Below are 15,576 nucleotides of genomic sequence, written 5' to 3' on the forward strand. Positions count from 1 at the left end.
GATTCCTAAATCTCAATTTCCTTACCCATGATGTGCGGGTGGAAACCAACCCAATGGCCTTTCAACTCAGACCGCCTATGTTTCTGACGACAAAGTGGTAAAGTTGAGGCTGACTTGCCACTGCGTTTACTGACAAGCAATCCTAAAGTCAGGCTGCGAAAGCGAGACAAAGGTCGGCAGGAGGCTGTCTTCTGTGCAAAGTGGCTCCCACTACGTGGGCGACAGATTAAAAACTGTTTAACCACGTGATGCCTTCATTACCGCGGAGAGCCCCCAAACTGGGTTCTTCCAGCAAAAATCAATCAAGAAATTAAGCGCGGCTCCTTCTGAGGACACACATTAGCACTCTGGTGACGGGGCAGTACAGAATATAACACAAATTTATCCAAGTTCCACGTGCAAGGGACAAACAACTTCCGCCGGGTAATTCGGATCTCGGAGGCGCGGTCTAGCTGGTCACGTGGGGCCACGGAATGACGCCTCGCAGGACGTTCAGGTGGACGCTGCTCGCCACGTCACGTGGGTTGTTCCATCCAAGCCAGAGTGAAGGACTTCCATATGAGAAACAAACCAATTGCATTCAGTGTGGTAATCTGAAAATAAGGGAGACGATTTTCTGCGCATGACCGTTTTCACCCTTTAGTACGGTCTCACTGACGCTTCCATTGAACATCCCTGCTCCCCCCTAGAATTCCCGTTGGTCTCGCCCGCGCCCCGCCTCCGCTGCGGCTCGCCCCGCACGCCGTGGTCTGAAGCTCCCCACGTGACCCCAGCGCACTCCCGAGGGGGGCGAAGTCTTGGAGGCGGCGCCGCAGGGGACTGAGGGACCGGACCGACTGCGCGTTGTATGCTGCAGCTTTCTCCAGGACGCCACTGCAGAAGACACGATGTTCGGGTTCTCCAGCCGTCTGTTTTGGGCAGCCACCTGCCTGTCTGTGGTCTGCGTGCTGTCTTCGGAGAACTCGTTCGTGACTCCAACAGAGACTCAACCACACTCTTCAGCAACCACCAAGGTGGCCCCGACGCCGGCGACGCCTGCCTCGCCGGTCACCACTCTAGTACCAGGTGAGCGCCAGCCCAGTGGGCTTCCCTCTTTCGTCTGCGGAGTGAGCCCTCTCCGGGACGCACGGAGCCGGGGCCCCGCGGACAGCGCTCCGGGGGCGGCGGCGGCGACTTCGGCAACATGGCGGCCCGCCCAGGTCCGGTCGCGGTCGGGCGCGGTGTGGCCGGGCGGGTAGGGAACGCCCGGCGGGAAGGAGATCGGAGGGCCCTGGCGGCCGTTGGGCTGCTGTGATTCCCAAGCGTCGCAAGGAGAGGTGCTTTTTAAAAGTGCCTTGTAATCCCCATCCTTACCGTAGGCTCGGAAGAGGAAACGTGGCTTCCTTGCGCGGTGGCAACTGTGGGCTTCATGATGATGGGGCGAAGCGACGCGCCTCCGAAGTTGGCTGGGAGACGGAACTTCTCTCTCCTTGGAACTAGTCGTTTAACCCACCCCCACCAGGGCCTCTCTCCGTAGAGAGATTTGTCCAGAAATTGGTGAAAGAGGGAAGAGAAACTTAAAGGTTAATAAGCATTCATGTCTCAGACTTGGATCTGCGAAATTGTCTCCTGAAATTTCATCACCTTGATTTTGAGATAGGTAGGAGACTTAGTTGAGATCTGACCGTGTAACTAATGTAAGTAGGAGATGTAGCTGAGATCTGAGGTAGTAACTTGTGAAAAGTTCACATTCCATACTACGTGCAAAGGAAGAAAAGAACCCCACGAGTACTTCGTGTTTCGCATGGATGTCTTTTATACTTAAGGCGAAGCCAGAAGATGCGTGTTGATACTGAGCTAGATGGAGAAACCGAGATACAGGAACTCTCCGGGACCGAGTTGGATTGGAACCCAATCTGTAGATTTTCTGAAAGCCCCATCAAGGAACAGCTTTCCTTAAAAAGCTGTTTTTGTTAGTGAAGTAGGATTATTTAAGGCATACCCAGAATTTGAACCTGAAGTTGGCATATGCTGTGACTACACAAAAAAGAGGGAGGAGATAAATTTGAGATAAACAAGGCTGAAAAAATACTAGAGTTTAAAAATCTGTAGTCTACTAAATTTGGTTATTCCAGTTAATACGGGAGAAATAGGTAACTTGGCTTCTTAACCGAAGGATTGCTGAAGCAATGACTTACTGTGATGTTGATCATACTGTTCTACATTGTCTTCCCTAGTTTTAATATCTTATAAACTTTAATATAATGAAATATGTGATAATATCAACATCTTTTTTTGTTGTTAAAGTCAGATTTGGTAAAATACAAAGGTTTTTAAATGAGGAAAGTAAATTGCAATGCAGTACTGACAATTCTAACAGCACTATGTTTGAGATGATAGAGCAGATCTTTTTTTTTTCTTATTCTGCCTACTTGGCAGTTTCACTAGTGTGTGGTTTGTTTTTTGTTTTTTTAAAAAGATGCTTCGAAATAAGTTAATTCTTTTGTGTGATTGAGATACATGCAAAGGGGATAATTTGTATTTTCTGGAAATCATAGTTGGATAAGCCATAGTCTGAAAGGTAGCACATTCAGTTCATTATATGAATATCATTCACTCTGTTATTCCCACCATTAACCATAAAAGCTTTTTAAACAGTTGGTAAGCAAGTAGCATAGTTGTGAAGAACTTATTTTTACTTTGTGAACACCCCACACCCAGGGCACCTAGTTTTCAATAAATGCAAATAATGTATTGAAAGGCAGTGCCTCTGCAGAGCTGATTTTTAGACAAGGGGGAAAGTAAAAAGCTTAGAGGCATCTAGTTTCTAGATAATAAAGCCCACTATAATCCATTTGTTTATCCAGACATTAATTGTAATTACCCTTGGAGTTCATTTCTGGACCATTTGACTTAAACTCTTGGCAAACATCTTTCTAACTTCTTGAGCTGTTGTTTCCAGTAGTGAAGAACCCTGTGAACAGCGGATTCACATTTTGAATTGTGAATCTCTGGGAAATTAAGTTGTTTTCAGAATGGCACCAGCAGAGTTTCAGTTTAATCTGTAATAAATAATTTGTTAAAAATTCCTGTGTCATTTGATGTTTCAGGGCAGCAATTTTTTTCTGTTTCCTTAATGTTGGTCTCACAGCCTTTTTCCCACATCCCCAGCCCTATTTTGTATTTAATGTGGAGACAAAGCCTCACTGAGTTGCTTAGTGCCTAACCATTGCTGAGGCTAGCTTTGAACACTCTTTCCTACCTCACCCTCCGAGCAACTGGGATTACAGGCGAGTGCCACCAAAAAATGTTCTGCATTTTTTTTTTCTTATTGACAAAACGGCCTTTTTTTTTTTTTTTTAAACGGCTTCTTAAAATGCCTCAAGAAACCCTGAATAAATGTGGGTATCTTTTAAATAGTAGCCCTGTGAAAAAGAATTGTTTGATAGGTACCTCAATAGTGAGCAGGCCCACTAGATTGTGCTTCTTTTGAGTTAACTTAATGGCTTCATTAATGTAATTGAAATTTTTTAGTATACCAGTTTACAAAGTTTTACCGTTTTTCTGAATTATTAATTTGTGGTACTGTATATAATGTTCATTTGTTTTTTTAAAGATGATAAGGAACTCAAATTAGATACCAGTTCATTGATTTCATACATTTCTTCTCCTTTCCCCACCCCCAGAAGAAATCTGTGAAAGACAGAACAGCTGTGCTTCCTGTGTAAATGTTAGCATTAACAATACCACCTGCTCTTGGATAGAATGTAAAGAAGGTAAGAAAATTGGTGGGGGGTGGGGAGTTGTTGCTGTAATTTTGAGAATGCAAAATTGTTTTTGTTATATAACATTTTTAAAACCACTACAGTATATTCTTGAATATTTGAAGATCCTGTAGATCATTTATTATAATGTGTACTATTTATTTAGCAAATCCAATACTTGAAAATGCCAGTTGCTTAACACTCCTCTGAAAATCTCTTGTTTTCCATACCCCCGTAGATTTCTTCAACTTGATAATTAAAGCTCAATAGCTTTTAAAGGAAGAGAGATTTTAGGTCTTTGTATATGGTGCCTATTTATGCTGGAATTAGCTGTGAAAATTTTGTAATTTTCTTTGAAACCTGAGATGTATCTGTGTATGTCCTGCAAGGTGACTATAAAGAGACCTTATGAAACTTTGTTGGATGCTTAGATATGAGAGAGTAATAGAGAGTTGATTGTTTCTTGTTCTCTTAAGTTAACTTTATGAACATTTGTGGAATAAAGAGCTAGGTAGCAGTACCTTGAAATGTGGATAAAATTTTTGCTAGAATCATGGATTTATCCCATTAATTATTTATTTTATTTTTTAGTATAAATGTGGTTGCCATTTATTGTGTGTGGGGGTACTGGGGATTGAAATCAGCATCACATGACCACTGAGCCATATCCCCAGTCCTATTTTGTATTTTATGTGGAGACAGGGCCTCACTGAGTTGCTTAGTGCCTAACCATTGCTGAGGCTGACTTTGAACTCGAAACCCTCTTTCCTATCTCACCTCTGAGCATCTGGGATTACAGGCAAGTGCCACTGGACCAGCTTGCATATTTTTATCTTATCGACAAAACAGCCATTTTCTTTTTTTTTAATGAAAGATCGCATGTTACGTTGCTTTATTCTTCAGTGGAAATTTCATAGTTGAAGAATTTATGTCACATAAAGTTCAAAAAGCTATCTTAAACTAAGGTATTGATTTGGGGCTAAATTAACTTTTTTGTTACGTAAATCACTTTAGATTATAACATTAAATTCAAGGTTGTACCTGCTCTCTGTGTGTATGTGACACAGAGAGAAAGAGAAATGCTAGGAATTGAACCCAGGGCCTAGAACGTACTAATACGCTCTGATATGCTCTATCACTAAGCTATATCCCCAACATTTAAAAAAAAAATCTATTTTGAGACAGGATCTGGCTAAGTTGCTGAAGCTAGGCCCTGATTTACAATCTTTCTGCATCAGCCTTCCAAGTGGGATTATAGGCATTCACAGTGCAATCAGCCCCCTGTTGCTCCAAGTCTGTCGATACAGGAAAGCTATGTTAGGGAGTACAGAAGTGGGGCCGGGATTGTAGCTCAGTGGTAGATAGAGTGCTTGCCTCCCAAGTGTGAGACCCTGGGTTCAATCCTCAGCACCACATAAAAATGAATAAGCAAAAATAAAAATATTGTGTCCACCTACAATTAAAAAAATATTTTTAAAAAAAGTATAGAAGGGGCTGGGGATGTAACTCACTAAAAGAGCACTTGTCTAGCTTGTCTTGGGCAGGGCCCTTGTTTCAATCTCCAGTACCAGAGAAAGACATTACAAAGGAGTAAAGTGGGGAGGGCTGGAACAGAGGTTCCCTTGCTGCTATGGAGCACCTCCTGTTTACTTAATCCTTTATTAAAAGACCTTGACAACGTCTTACCAACTCCATCCTCTTTCGTAGATTTCTGACTGTCTCTATTGATTGTGTAGTAGTTTGTATCACAATTCTGAGATCTAATTGTTTCAGATTTATCTGTATACTCCTGAAGATTTTTAAAAAGGGTGAAATTTGGAGGGATCCTGTGTCGTATCTCTAAGAAAATTAGAAATGGAAAATAGTATTTATTAGTCTGTGGACTTTTAAAGTATTTATGTCAGGATTTTGATTTCTTACGGAGCTTAGTAGCAAATTCAAAGATGTGAGTAACTGGTGCTTTTTGTCTCTTTTTTCCATAGCAAATAAGAGCTACTGTTCATATAACCCAACAGTTAGTAATTGTAGCGTGGGGAACAGCACTGATTTCTGTTCTGGTAAGTCTTCACGTTGTCTGCTGGGGATAATGGCCACAGCGGGATAAATGATTATCTCAAAGCCTTGTTTCAATGTTTTGTTAGCATTGCTATAATTCTAATATTAGAAATTTGGTTATAAATGGCATATTCATATTGATTGATGAAATGGTACTTTGAAGCTTTAATGACATAACTATACTTTGGAGTGATATAAGTGTATAGATATTTTTACTCTTTTTCTTTTGTCCCCTCTCCCCTGGAATTCACTGAAGTTTAGCCACCCCATCTTTATTTGTATTTTGTAGGCTCTAGTAATGTCACATTTTAGTCTCCAGCATAGTTTGTATTATGATTAAATAAACTTCTGTGTTCATCTTTTTACAGTTTTACTTTGAAGAACTTGATTTTTCTTTGCCCTGCAAATCATTAAAATTCGTAGTTGAAACAGCTGTTTGTTTTGGGGTTTTGTTGTTGTTTTTTTTTTTTTGTATCAGGGGCACTCTGTCATGGAGCCACTCAACCATTGAGCCACAATCTCTAGCCCTATTTTATATTTTATTTAGAGACAGGGTCTCACTAAGTTGCTTAGCAGCTTACTTTTTGCTGAGGCTGGCTTTGAACTCACTATCTTTCTGCCTCAGCCTCCTAGCTGCTAGGATTACAGTTGTGCACCACAGTGCCCAACTGAAACAGCTGTTCTTTTAAAAAGAGTATAAATTAATGGGAAAGATTCCTAATTTGGCACATAGATAATTAATTTTGTGGAGTGTGTCAGTAACCTTCACAGACAGTCTTTGACAGGATTTCCCCATCACAACATGAATTTTATAACTGGGGCTTTCATTAGCATTAGGTGTGTTTTACTCTGTAAAATGTAGATTAGGTGGGATGCGCACATACATACATTTTAATAATTATTTTAATGTGTATTAGAAAAAACGAATTGTCAAGCCTTTGATTTCATAAACTGCTTGGAGACAAGATTAAATAAAGTATTTTTTTTTCTTAAGTAAAATATTTTTTAAACAATCAATTTAAAGAAAAATTGAAAAGGTAACATTTATTTGATAATGTAGTAGTTAGAACTATGTTTTGCTCTCTGGGACATAATCCCATCAAATTATAGTGGTTTAAGCAGGGACAAATTTTTTTCTCTGATGTAAAGGAAGTCTGGACTAGAGTGCAGTTAGAGGTCTAGAGTGACAGCCATTAGGGACCCACATTCATTTTAGTTTTCACTCTGTCATTCCTCAAGGTCAGTGCTCATATTCTAGCTATCATGTTAATTTTTCTGCTACCAGAAAAGGGGAAGGAAAATGAGAGCCTGTATCTACCTTAATTAAAGGTGCTTGGTAGAAGTTGGTTACTTAGTGGCAGGAGAGGCTAAGAAATGGTGGTTCTATTTGTAAAGAAGAGGATAGTGGTATTAGGCGGGGGAAATGGTCATTCTTTTCTAGTTGTATTTATATTGTAAAAACATATTTAAATTGCAGATTGTAAAATTGTGTTAAGATTATAATATTTTAGACAACTTTGAAGTATATTGTTTTTTATTTTTATAGTGCCTACTACGACTCCAGTGCCAACTAATTCTACAGGTAATTCAAGATGATTGATTCTTTTCTGACTTCATCTTTCAGGTTTTTTAAACTCTCTTGATGGGTAACTTTTTAATAATTAAATACCTAAAAGTTGTTAGTATAATTTTAAAGATTTATTTAGTGTTGGACCATAATAACTACATAAATATGTACTGTTTGTGACAGTAACATATTGCTCCAGTGTTCTACATACAGTGAATCTTATTAGATTTGCTATCCATACATTTTATGGATGTTGTAGATATCTTGAAAAATACAGGAATGCAAAGGAAGTTTAAATCTCCACAGTCATCCAGAGATACACCAGAAAATTTTCAGTGATTAATTTCTTCCTATCTTTTCTGTGTGTTTAAGTAAATATACTTGTTATGAAGTGGATGGTATGCTCATATACTTGCAATATAAGCACAGGAAGGAAAATAAGAGGAGACAATTTTCCCCAAAGCACTTGGGTTCATTTAATTTCTCCTATGAATCTGCTCTTAATGTAGTTTCTTTGCAGCTTGCTTCACCCTGGGTCCTCCTGTGAACTACCATGGATGGGCTCTTGTTTTATCTGTCTTTGGTTCTTTAGGCTAGGAGGAGGCCAGAGTTTGCTTACAGAAAATAGCCATCAGTTGGTGCTTACTAATTGAAAATCCTTAGGAGGTCTCTTTCCGTGGTTTTGTGTATATTGCTTCTGCTAAAGGGAGCAAGAGGTAAATTATGAGATAGTTAAGGAAACAGTGCTGCAAAGAAAACTTGATTTTTTTTTGTGTGTGTGTGGAAAGTATGCAGTTGGGTTAATTATAATACCCCTCCAGTACAAATAATATCTATTTTAACAATGGAATGACCAGATTATTTTGGAGATATATCTTCATTGTATTTTCTAAATTCTCTTTATCACCACTATGAAGTTTTTGTTTTATGGTGGTGTTCCCTACCCCAACCCTCCAACTCCAGGTACTGGGATACGAACCCAGGGCAGCTCTACCACTGAGCTATATCCCCAACCCAAATTTTTTATTTGAGACAGGATATTACTGAATTGCCTAAAACAATGTAGAATTTTCAATCCTTTTGCCTCAGCCTCTCAGATTGCTGGAATTACAGGCATGTGCCACTGTGTCCAGCTTTTGTTGTTTTTAAGAATATATAGTAGATCAATAGATGCGTATTCCCTAAGTATTGCCTTATTTTGTAAATATTATCAACATAGTACTGTTCTCAAAATTAAAAATGTGTAAATGTTTTGCTTATATCCAAAAAAGAATGTTTTACCATGTTCGAGAGCAGATCGTGAAAGTCAAATAGCAAATTTGCTGATTTTTTTTTTCCCCTTAACATTGTCAAACAAAATTAGTAAAGGTGTTTTAAGATTGAAAAGAAGTTATAACATCTTTAATTTGTAAAGCCTTTTATTGTTCATTTGTTTTGGTTATATAAAAGACATACAAATTAACAAAAAGCTTGAAGGATATAATAATTAGCCTTAAAATGACCATACCTTCTAATCTAGGAATCCTATATAAGTATCAGCCCTGTCAGAAATAAGACCAGATATTTCTCTCTAAGATGTTCACAGTCAGGAGGCTGACGCAGGAGGATAGCAGGTTCAAAGCCAGCCTCACAACTTAGTGAGGATTTCAACAACTTAATGAGACGCTGTCTCAAAATAAAAAGGGCTTGGGGGAGGGGTTGTAGCCCAGTGGTTAAGCACCCCTGGGTTCAATTCCCAGGTCCCCCCCCCCTCAAAAAAAATGGAGAAATGAGATAATTGTTCAGTTAAGAGCAAGTTGGATAAAAGTGTATACAGCATTGCTCCAGGCAAGAACAGAAAAGCTACAAGTGTGTATGAACATACCCATCCGTGGGACTAGCAATCATCTACTAGTTTCTCTTAGTATCATTACTAGTGAAAGAAACTTGGCTAGAGCTTTCAGAAACATTAATTAAACTCCCTGTTTACTTGTGGTTCTGTAAAAATTAGCACACCTTAACCTTCTAGGATCCTGTTAACCTTGGGATATGAAAAATCTGCCTGTGTGAGAGACCTGGTCTCTCTACTTCTGTACCTTTTAGTGATATTCTTTGTTTTGAAGCTGTCAAGCCCACTCTTGGTTTATAATTACTCTTCAAGTACAGAGCTTCCTCTTATGGGTGGAATTTGGGAGATAATTATTCCTATTGAGAAATTTTTGGTTGTTTTTAAAAGATAATATAATACAATAAAAAATTGCTTCATTTCTGTTTCTTTTTTTTTTACGTACAATCTCTTTCTTTTTTTTTAAAGAGAGAGAGAGAGAGAGAATTTTTTAATATTTATTTTTTAGTTCTCGGTGGACACAACATCTTTGTTGGTATGTGGTGCTGAGGATCGAACCCGGGCCGCACGCATGCTAGGCGAGCGCGCTACCGCTTGAGCCACATCCCCAGCCCTCATTTCTGTTTCATCAACATGTATTTGACACTCCTTTTATGGATTAAGCATATCCCTTTGAAGTCTATTCAGTTATTGTTCTTTTTTAAAAAAAAAAGAACATATTTTTAACCAACTTGAAATGTCCGTATTTGTGGGGTATAGTGTGAAATTTCAATGATTAGATTATGATACCCAAGCATTTGTCAATGAAATATACATGTTGCTATCAGGATGCAGTCTTTATGCCCTGAAAGTGTTAAGTGAGAATCATACTTTCTCAGTGCCAAACAGTAGAATATCAGTACCAAAACCCGTTCCAGTATTTATGAACTTTATTCTCTGAGATGGAGAGGGACACATGAATAAAAGATAGGAAAATTCCAAACTGCCATACATCCCAGTTTGTTTATTTATCTTTTCATCCCAGTTTATATATTTTAAAAGAAGGGAGCATTTTGATGTCATATTTTCTTTAGTTGTGAAATCCTTTTCTGAAACAGTGCAAAAACTATAGTCCCTTACATTTTTAAAAAACATAAGCCTCGTGTAATGGATCTTCCTCATCTGCCCTCCAGATCATCCTTAGCTGCCCAGCATGTAAGCACATCTTCATCTTGAAGCCCCTATATCATGAAGCCTAACAACATTTCTTGGGACATGATAAGGAACTCTTATTCCTGTAGCCTTTGCCTAGAGTTTTACCTTCTTTCCAAAAAAATGAAATTGAACCCTAACTTTTTTTAAAGACAACTTCACAAGTGGTCCAGTGAGCTTTGACAACCTTTCGGAGCTCTTGAGTCATTTGACTCTTAAGAAAATGTTAATTTTCATGAATTATGTTCAGTTCTTCCTTTCTAGTATTGGTATGTGCACCTTTGTTGATGGTACTTGGTAATAGGCATTAGTAGTTTGAAGTTCACTTAATAGGGTACTTAAGTTCCTGAAACAATTTTATATCCGAACTAATTCTTCTCAGTACATTTTTTTAGAGACGTCATCAAGTAGTATTTTGGTCTCCGGCAGTATGATAGACCATAGCTTACCCTTGAGCTCTTTCTAAATTTGGGCAACAAGGGCACCTGTTCTTACAAATAAAGCTTTATTGGATCCCAACATGCTCATTGATTTGCATGTTGTCTTAGGCTGTTTTGTGTTACACGGTGCACAAGGACTCAAATATTTACTATCTGCTCCTTAAGAAAGGTTTGTAAACCCCTGAAGTGAAGAGGCAAATCTTGGTTCCTACATAAGAAATACTAGATTGCGGTTATTTCTTACCATGATTAATAGTTTTTGTCGTAGAAGCAAGATTATTTTCAAAGAACCTCTTAATTCCCTCTCCTAAGTATTCTTGCCCTTTGTCTTTTTGCAAACTTGATGTATTTTATACTCATACATACATAGGTTTTAACTTAAATACAATTTTATGATTACTGGATGTTTTCAAATTCATTTAAATGCTAGTTTTCTTGGATGGATAGATTTGTTAGTAAACCTTTAACTGAAATTAGGCTTCTATTGTCAAAGAATTGAAAGCATTTTGAAATTGGTAGCATTACTTTTAAGAGGTAGATGTTAGACAATTGGGAATTTAGAAAAAAGTTTTTTGGTTTTTGTGTGTTTTTTTAATATGTTTTGTTTTCCTTCCAGCTAAAGTCACAACTCTGCCTTCCTCTTCTACATATTCCACCACAGTTACCACATCAGGTAATTGAAGCTTTTTAAACTAATAGTGATGTTAGGTGTGTATACAATGTTGCTTTTCACTTTTTTTGCCATCAGTTTTCAGTTTTATGGATTGAAACTCATCTCTTAACTAAAGGGCCACAGTAATCAGCTGTTTAAGCAATGATGATAGCTCTACTGGGAATCCTCTTCAAGTTTCTAAATGATTAATCAACATTTGGCCTGACACTGTAAGAATTAATAATAATGTTTTCCAAAACTTTTCAGTATAACTTAAAAAGTTGTGAAATCTGATTTGTAGCTACCAGTTAATTGAAGGGATTGTTTGTGTGCTATATTAGACCATCACAATTTAAGTGATTATACAGCACTATTATTTTTACTAAGAGTGGTCTAAAAAGCCACAATCACTACTGGTTATGCACCTTGCTGTTTTTTCTTAACCACCTTTTAAACTGCTGTTTTGAACTTTTTTTTTGTCCAGGGAATTTAACCTAGAGGCACTTTATTACTGAGCTATATCCCCAGCCCATTTTATTTTTTATTTTGAGGCAGGATCTCACTAAGTTACTTAGGGCCTCAGCCTCCCCAGTTGCTGGGATTATAGGCATGCACCCCTCTATCTGGCCTAAACTGCTGTTTTGGTGCTGAGAAATCTTACCTGTTTTTTGTGATGCCTCAAGCTTCATGCTTATACTTCCTTTCAGTTTCAGTGAGGGCATTCTGTCTTCACAAGAAACAGAAAACAGTTGTAATCAATTTTGGGTTTTGTTTTGTTTTGGTGCGAGGGATCGAATCCAGTATCTTGTGCATGCTAAGCAAGTACTCTATCAATGAGCTGTGTCCCCAGTTGTGATTAATTTTGAAAGTGGCCAACTTACATAACCACAAGAACCAGTTTTCCTATGATATTTTAAGAAAAAATTAAAGTTTATTTCGAGTATGAAATGCTTTTAATGGATGCTACTTTTTTCAGTTTCCTCTTGAAACATTTTATTCCTTTAAAAGAAATTCTGATTTTCATGTTCTTTTTCCTTATGGCTTGGTAATACTTATATTGCAAAACTGTTATTTAAGATGCTTTTATTCATGAATTATTTTGCTTATTGAAATTATAAATTAGGTTTTCATAACTTGAAGAATCAGAACTGAATTTTGTTTACCTTTGTAATAGGTAGTAAAACTCAAATATCATGAATTTTTAACGAAAACATTAGTATTTACTCAAGCAATTAGCCAAAAAATATTGTCTAACAAAAATTATTGTATATTTTGAAAGTATTTAAAGTTACCAGGGCACAATTTATATACCAGAAAAATTAATGATTTTATGTTTTTTCATATTTGAAGCATTATATAGCAGCATAACCGCTTGATATCTATGGACAGAATGAATGGAATTGAAAAGTAGTTGTCTTCCTCAGTTAGAGATAAGTTCTAGTGTACAGATTTGACCTGAAAGAAAATGCTTTATGGAATTTGACATGGCCAAACAGAAGCTCAGGTGGGTCTTGTAATTATGTTAGAGGATCACAAGACTTGCTAAGGATTGTTATTTCTTTTATCATATCAGATGCAACAAATACCACTTTGGCTCCAACCTCACAACCTGCACGGAAGTCTACCTTTGATGCAGCCAGTTTCATCGGAGGAATAGTCCTTGTTTTGGGCGTGCAGGCTGTAATTTTCTTTCTCTATAAGTTCTGCAAATCTAAAGAACGAAATTACCATACTTTGTAAGCAGACCCATTAGATTAACAAGGACTGGCAGTTCATTTGTGTAACTCACTGAAACCAAAATACTATCTTACAAGAAGTCCTCCATGGAAGACACTATTCCAGGATCTTTAAATTTCCAAAGGATGCATATAGGATATTTTGGAACATCATCCCTGAAGAAAAATCAGTTAATGTTTTACTTAACAGGAATATTTAAAAAATATTCTGCATGAATCCTTGTGGCTGTCGTCTTTTATTTTCAATGGCTGCTGCTGTGGGATTATGTTTCTGTTCATGCCAAATGTAACTTTCTATAAGTGATGGAGAATGTTGTCTGGTGCAGACAATCTCCTGACTCTTGGCAGTTTAAGTTTAGTTATCTTAAAGCCTGAAAGCTGCATTATTTTTATGCTAATTCAAGATGTAATTTAGTGGCCAGAATTGAGAAGGTGTGCCAAATGAGCATCAAATCAGTGGATTTTTGGCTATCATTTCAAAGATGGAATAAATTTATTAATTTAGTAGTACTAAACTGTATCCATAGAGTAAAATTTTGTGCTTGATAAGTTATTTTTTTCTACATTAGAAATAACATGCTACATGGGGAATTACATTCCAGATTTAAAGAAATGAATGGAAAGGATACAGACCATTAATGTTTAACAGGATATTATTCATACTTAAAAAAGCACCTTATATCACTGAGAAAATAAAGAACAGTGCCTTAAAAGACAGACTGAAAAGTAGGCTGAACTTAAAATCTGTGATTTGTTCTTTGATATTAAGGAAGATAAAAGTCGGTTTTGAGATTGTAACTGTTGATGTAAGCAGTAGTAAACCTGCTTTTAGATATCATATTGTTAATATTTAAATTAAAAGCATACCTATTTTTTTTCCCCAGAGCTGAGAAACTTAATGCTAATTACTATTTTACAAAGTTTAAAAGCTTCTCATTGAATTTCACAACATTTTTCTTTGGGCTGTTGAAAAGAATTGTGATAAAATTATGTTTCCTTTGTGTTCAAAAAAATATCTTAACACTATGAACCTTGAAAAGATTTATACCAAGCTTACCTGAAAAGTAACTACTTTCATGAAGTAAAAAAGAAAGAATCATTTATTAGCTCTTTAAATAAGACAATCATTTTAAGTTTTCAGATGGCAGATGTGATCAGTATAATTTCGGAAAATCTAAGGATTTTTTATCAGATTACTATAGATTTTTAATGATGCTTGCCCTAGATGTGTAGACTGTACTTCCACTTTTCCCCCTCCTCTTCTCCTTCTTTCTTTGTTTCAACTCCCATAATATAAATAAGCATACATATTTTTTGTTTCTACAGTTTCTTAAGCACTAGTTTTCTTACTTTTAGAGGGTTGCTTATCCCTTTTCTTTGACACATTGGATTAGTTCAGAGGCTTTAATTAGTTTAAAATGGGCTTTTGCTTTTTTAGGTCATTTAAGTGTGTTTCTTTTTAAGCCTTTAGTGGCTGAGTTTAGCACTTGATTTTCAATAGTTTATAGGGAAATGACAAATGCCTTTGTTCATTTCATAAACCAAAACTTGTATTTAGGTCATTATATTAAAGGTTCTTAAAATGAAGAGTTACTGGGCTTTTTTTTTTTTTTTTTTTGGTCACTTGTTGGTACAGCTGAAGTTTGTTTTACTTGCACATTTGTACATATACCTAATATTTTCAAGTGCCTTAATTGTTTAAAATCTCTGGCTTCAAAGATTTTTTGGAAAAAGGTAGATTACCTCACATTTTTGTGTTTCCATTAGTAGTAATATTTAGGTACCTCACAAAATTTATTATGGTGCCATGGCTGTTAGTTTTTAGTGAGTGCTGTAGAATTCATTTGAAAAATTCACAGAATCCCATTCCTCACAAGGTGGCAAAAACTAGCTACGGTGTATAATGATCATTTGCCTGGAATAACCTTGCCACACGTTAATTTCAGCATATGTAGCAACTTTGTGAAAATATGACTTGATTTGAAGCTTCTATAATTTTGAGCACTCCTCTAACAACAAAAGCATAATGTTGTTAGATTTTGCAAGTCTACAGATGAGCTCTAGGAACAGAACTCAGCCTTTTCTGACTCCCCCACCCCCTTCCTTTAGCAATGTAGTATCTTGAGCCATTAATAATTTTTGGGTTTTTTTAATCCAGAAGGTATATTATGAAATCTTCTCAGATTTTTCATCTGATTTGTTCATGCAGATGTAGGTCTATCAAATGCCTTATTTTACTTTATAGATATTTGTTGCACAGGCAGACACTGCTGTATTTAGAAATTTCTATTTCAGTTCATTTTAAACTGCAAAACCAATCTGTATCATGTACCAAACTGATTTAAAATAAATCTACGTGTTTATTGA

General features: G+C 36.9%; 1 protein-coding gene across 2 annotated transcripts; it reads left to right on the plus strand.

Moving 5' to 3' along the window:
* Window positions 1-671: 671 nt before the first annotated feature.
* On the plus strand, window positions 672-15,576 carry Cd164 (CD164 molecule). Of its 2 annotated transcripts, none has more exons than XM_078019517.1 (6): window positions 672-1,065; window positions 3,669-3,755; window positions 5,726-5,800; window positions 7,345-7,380; window positions 11,438-11,494; window positions 13,047-15,576. In XM_078019517.1, exons 1-6 carry the CDS (start codon window positions 888-890, stop codon window positions 13,211-13,213), a joined length of 600 nt encoding a protein of 199 aa, XP_077875643.1. In that variant the 5' UTR covers window positions 672-887; the 3' UTR covers window positions 13,214-15,576. The 2 variants fall into 2 exon arrangements, with proteins under 2 accessions (XP_077875643.1, XP_077875642.1); XM_078019516.1 differs by having other exon boundaries at window positions 716-1,065; window positions 3,666-3,755.

Source organism: Ictidomys tridecemlineatus, chromosome 8 (genome assembly GCF_052094955.1).
Source record: "Ictidomys tridecemlineatus isolate mIctTri1 chromosome 8, mIctTri1.hap1, whole genome shotgun sequence".
Taxonomy (NCBI): Eukaryota; Metazoa; Chordata; class Mammalia; order Rodentia; family Sciuridae; genus Ictidomys; species Ictidomys tridecemlineatus.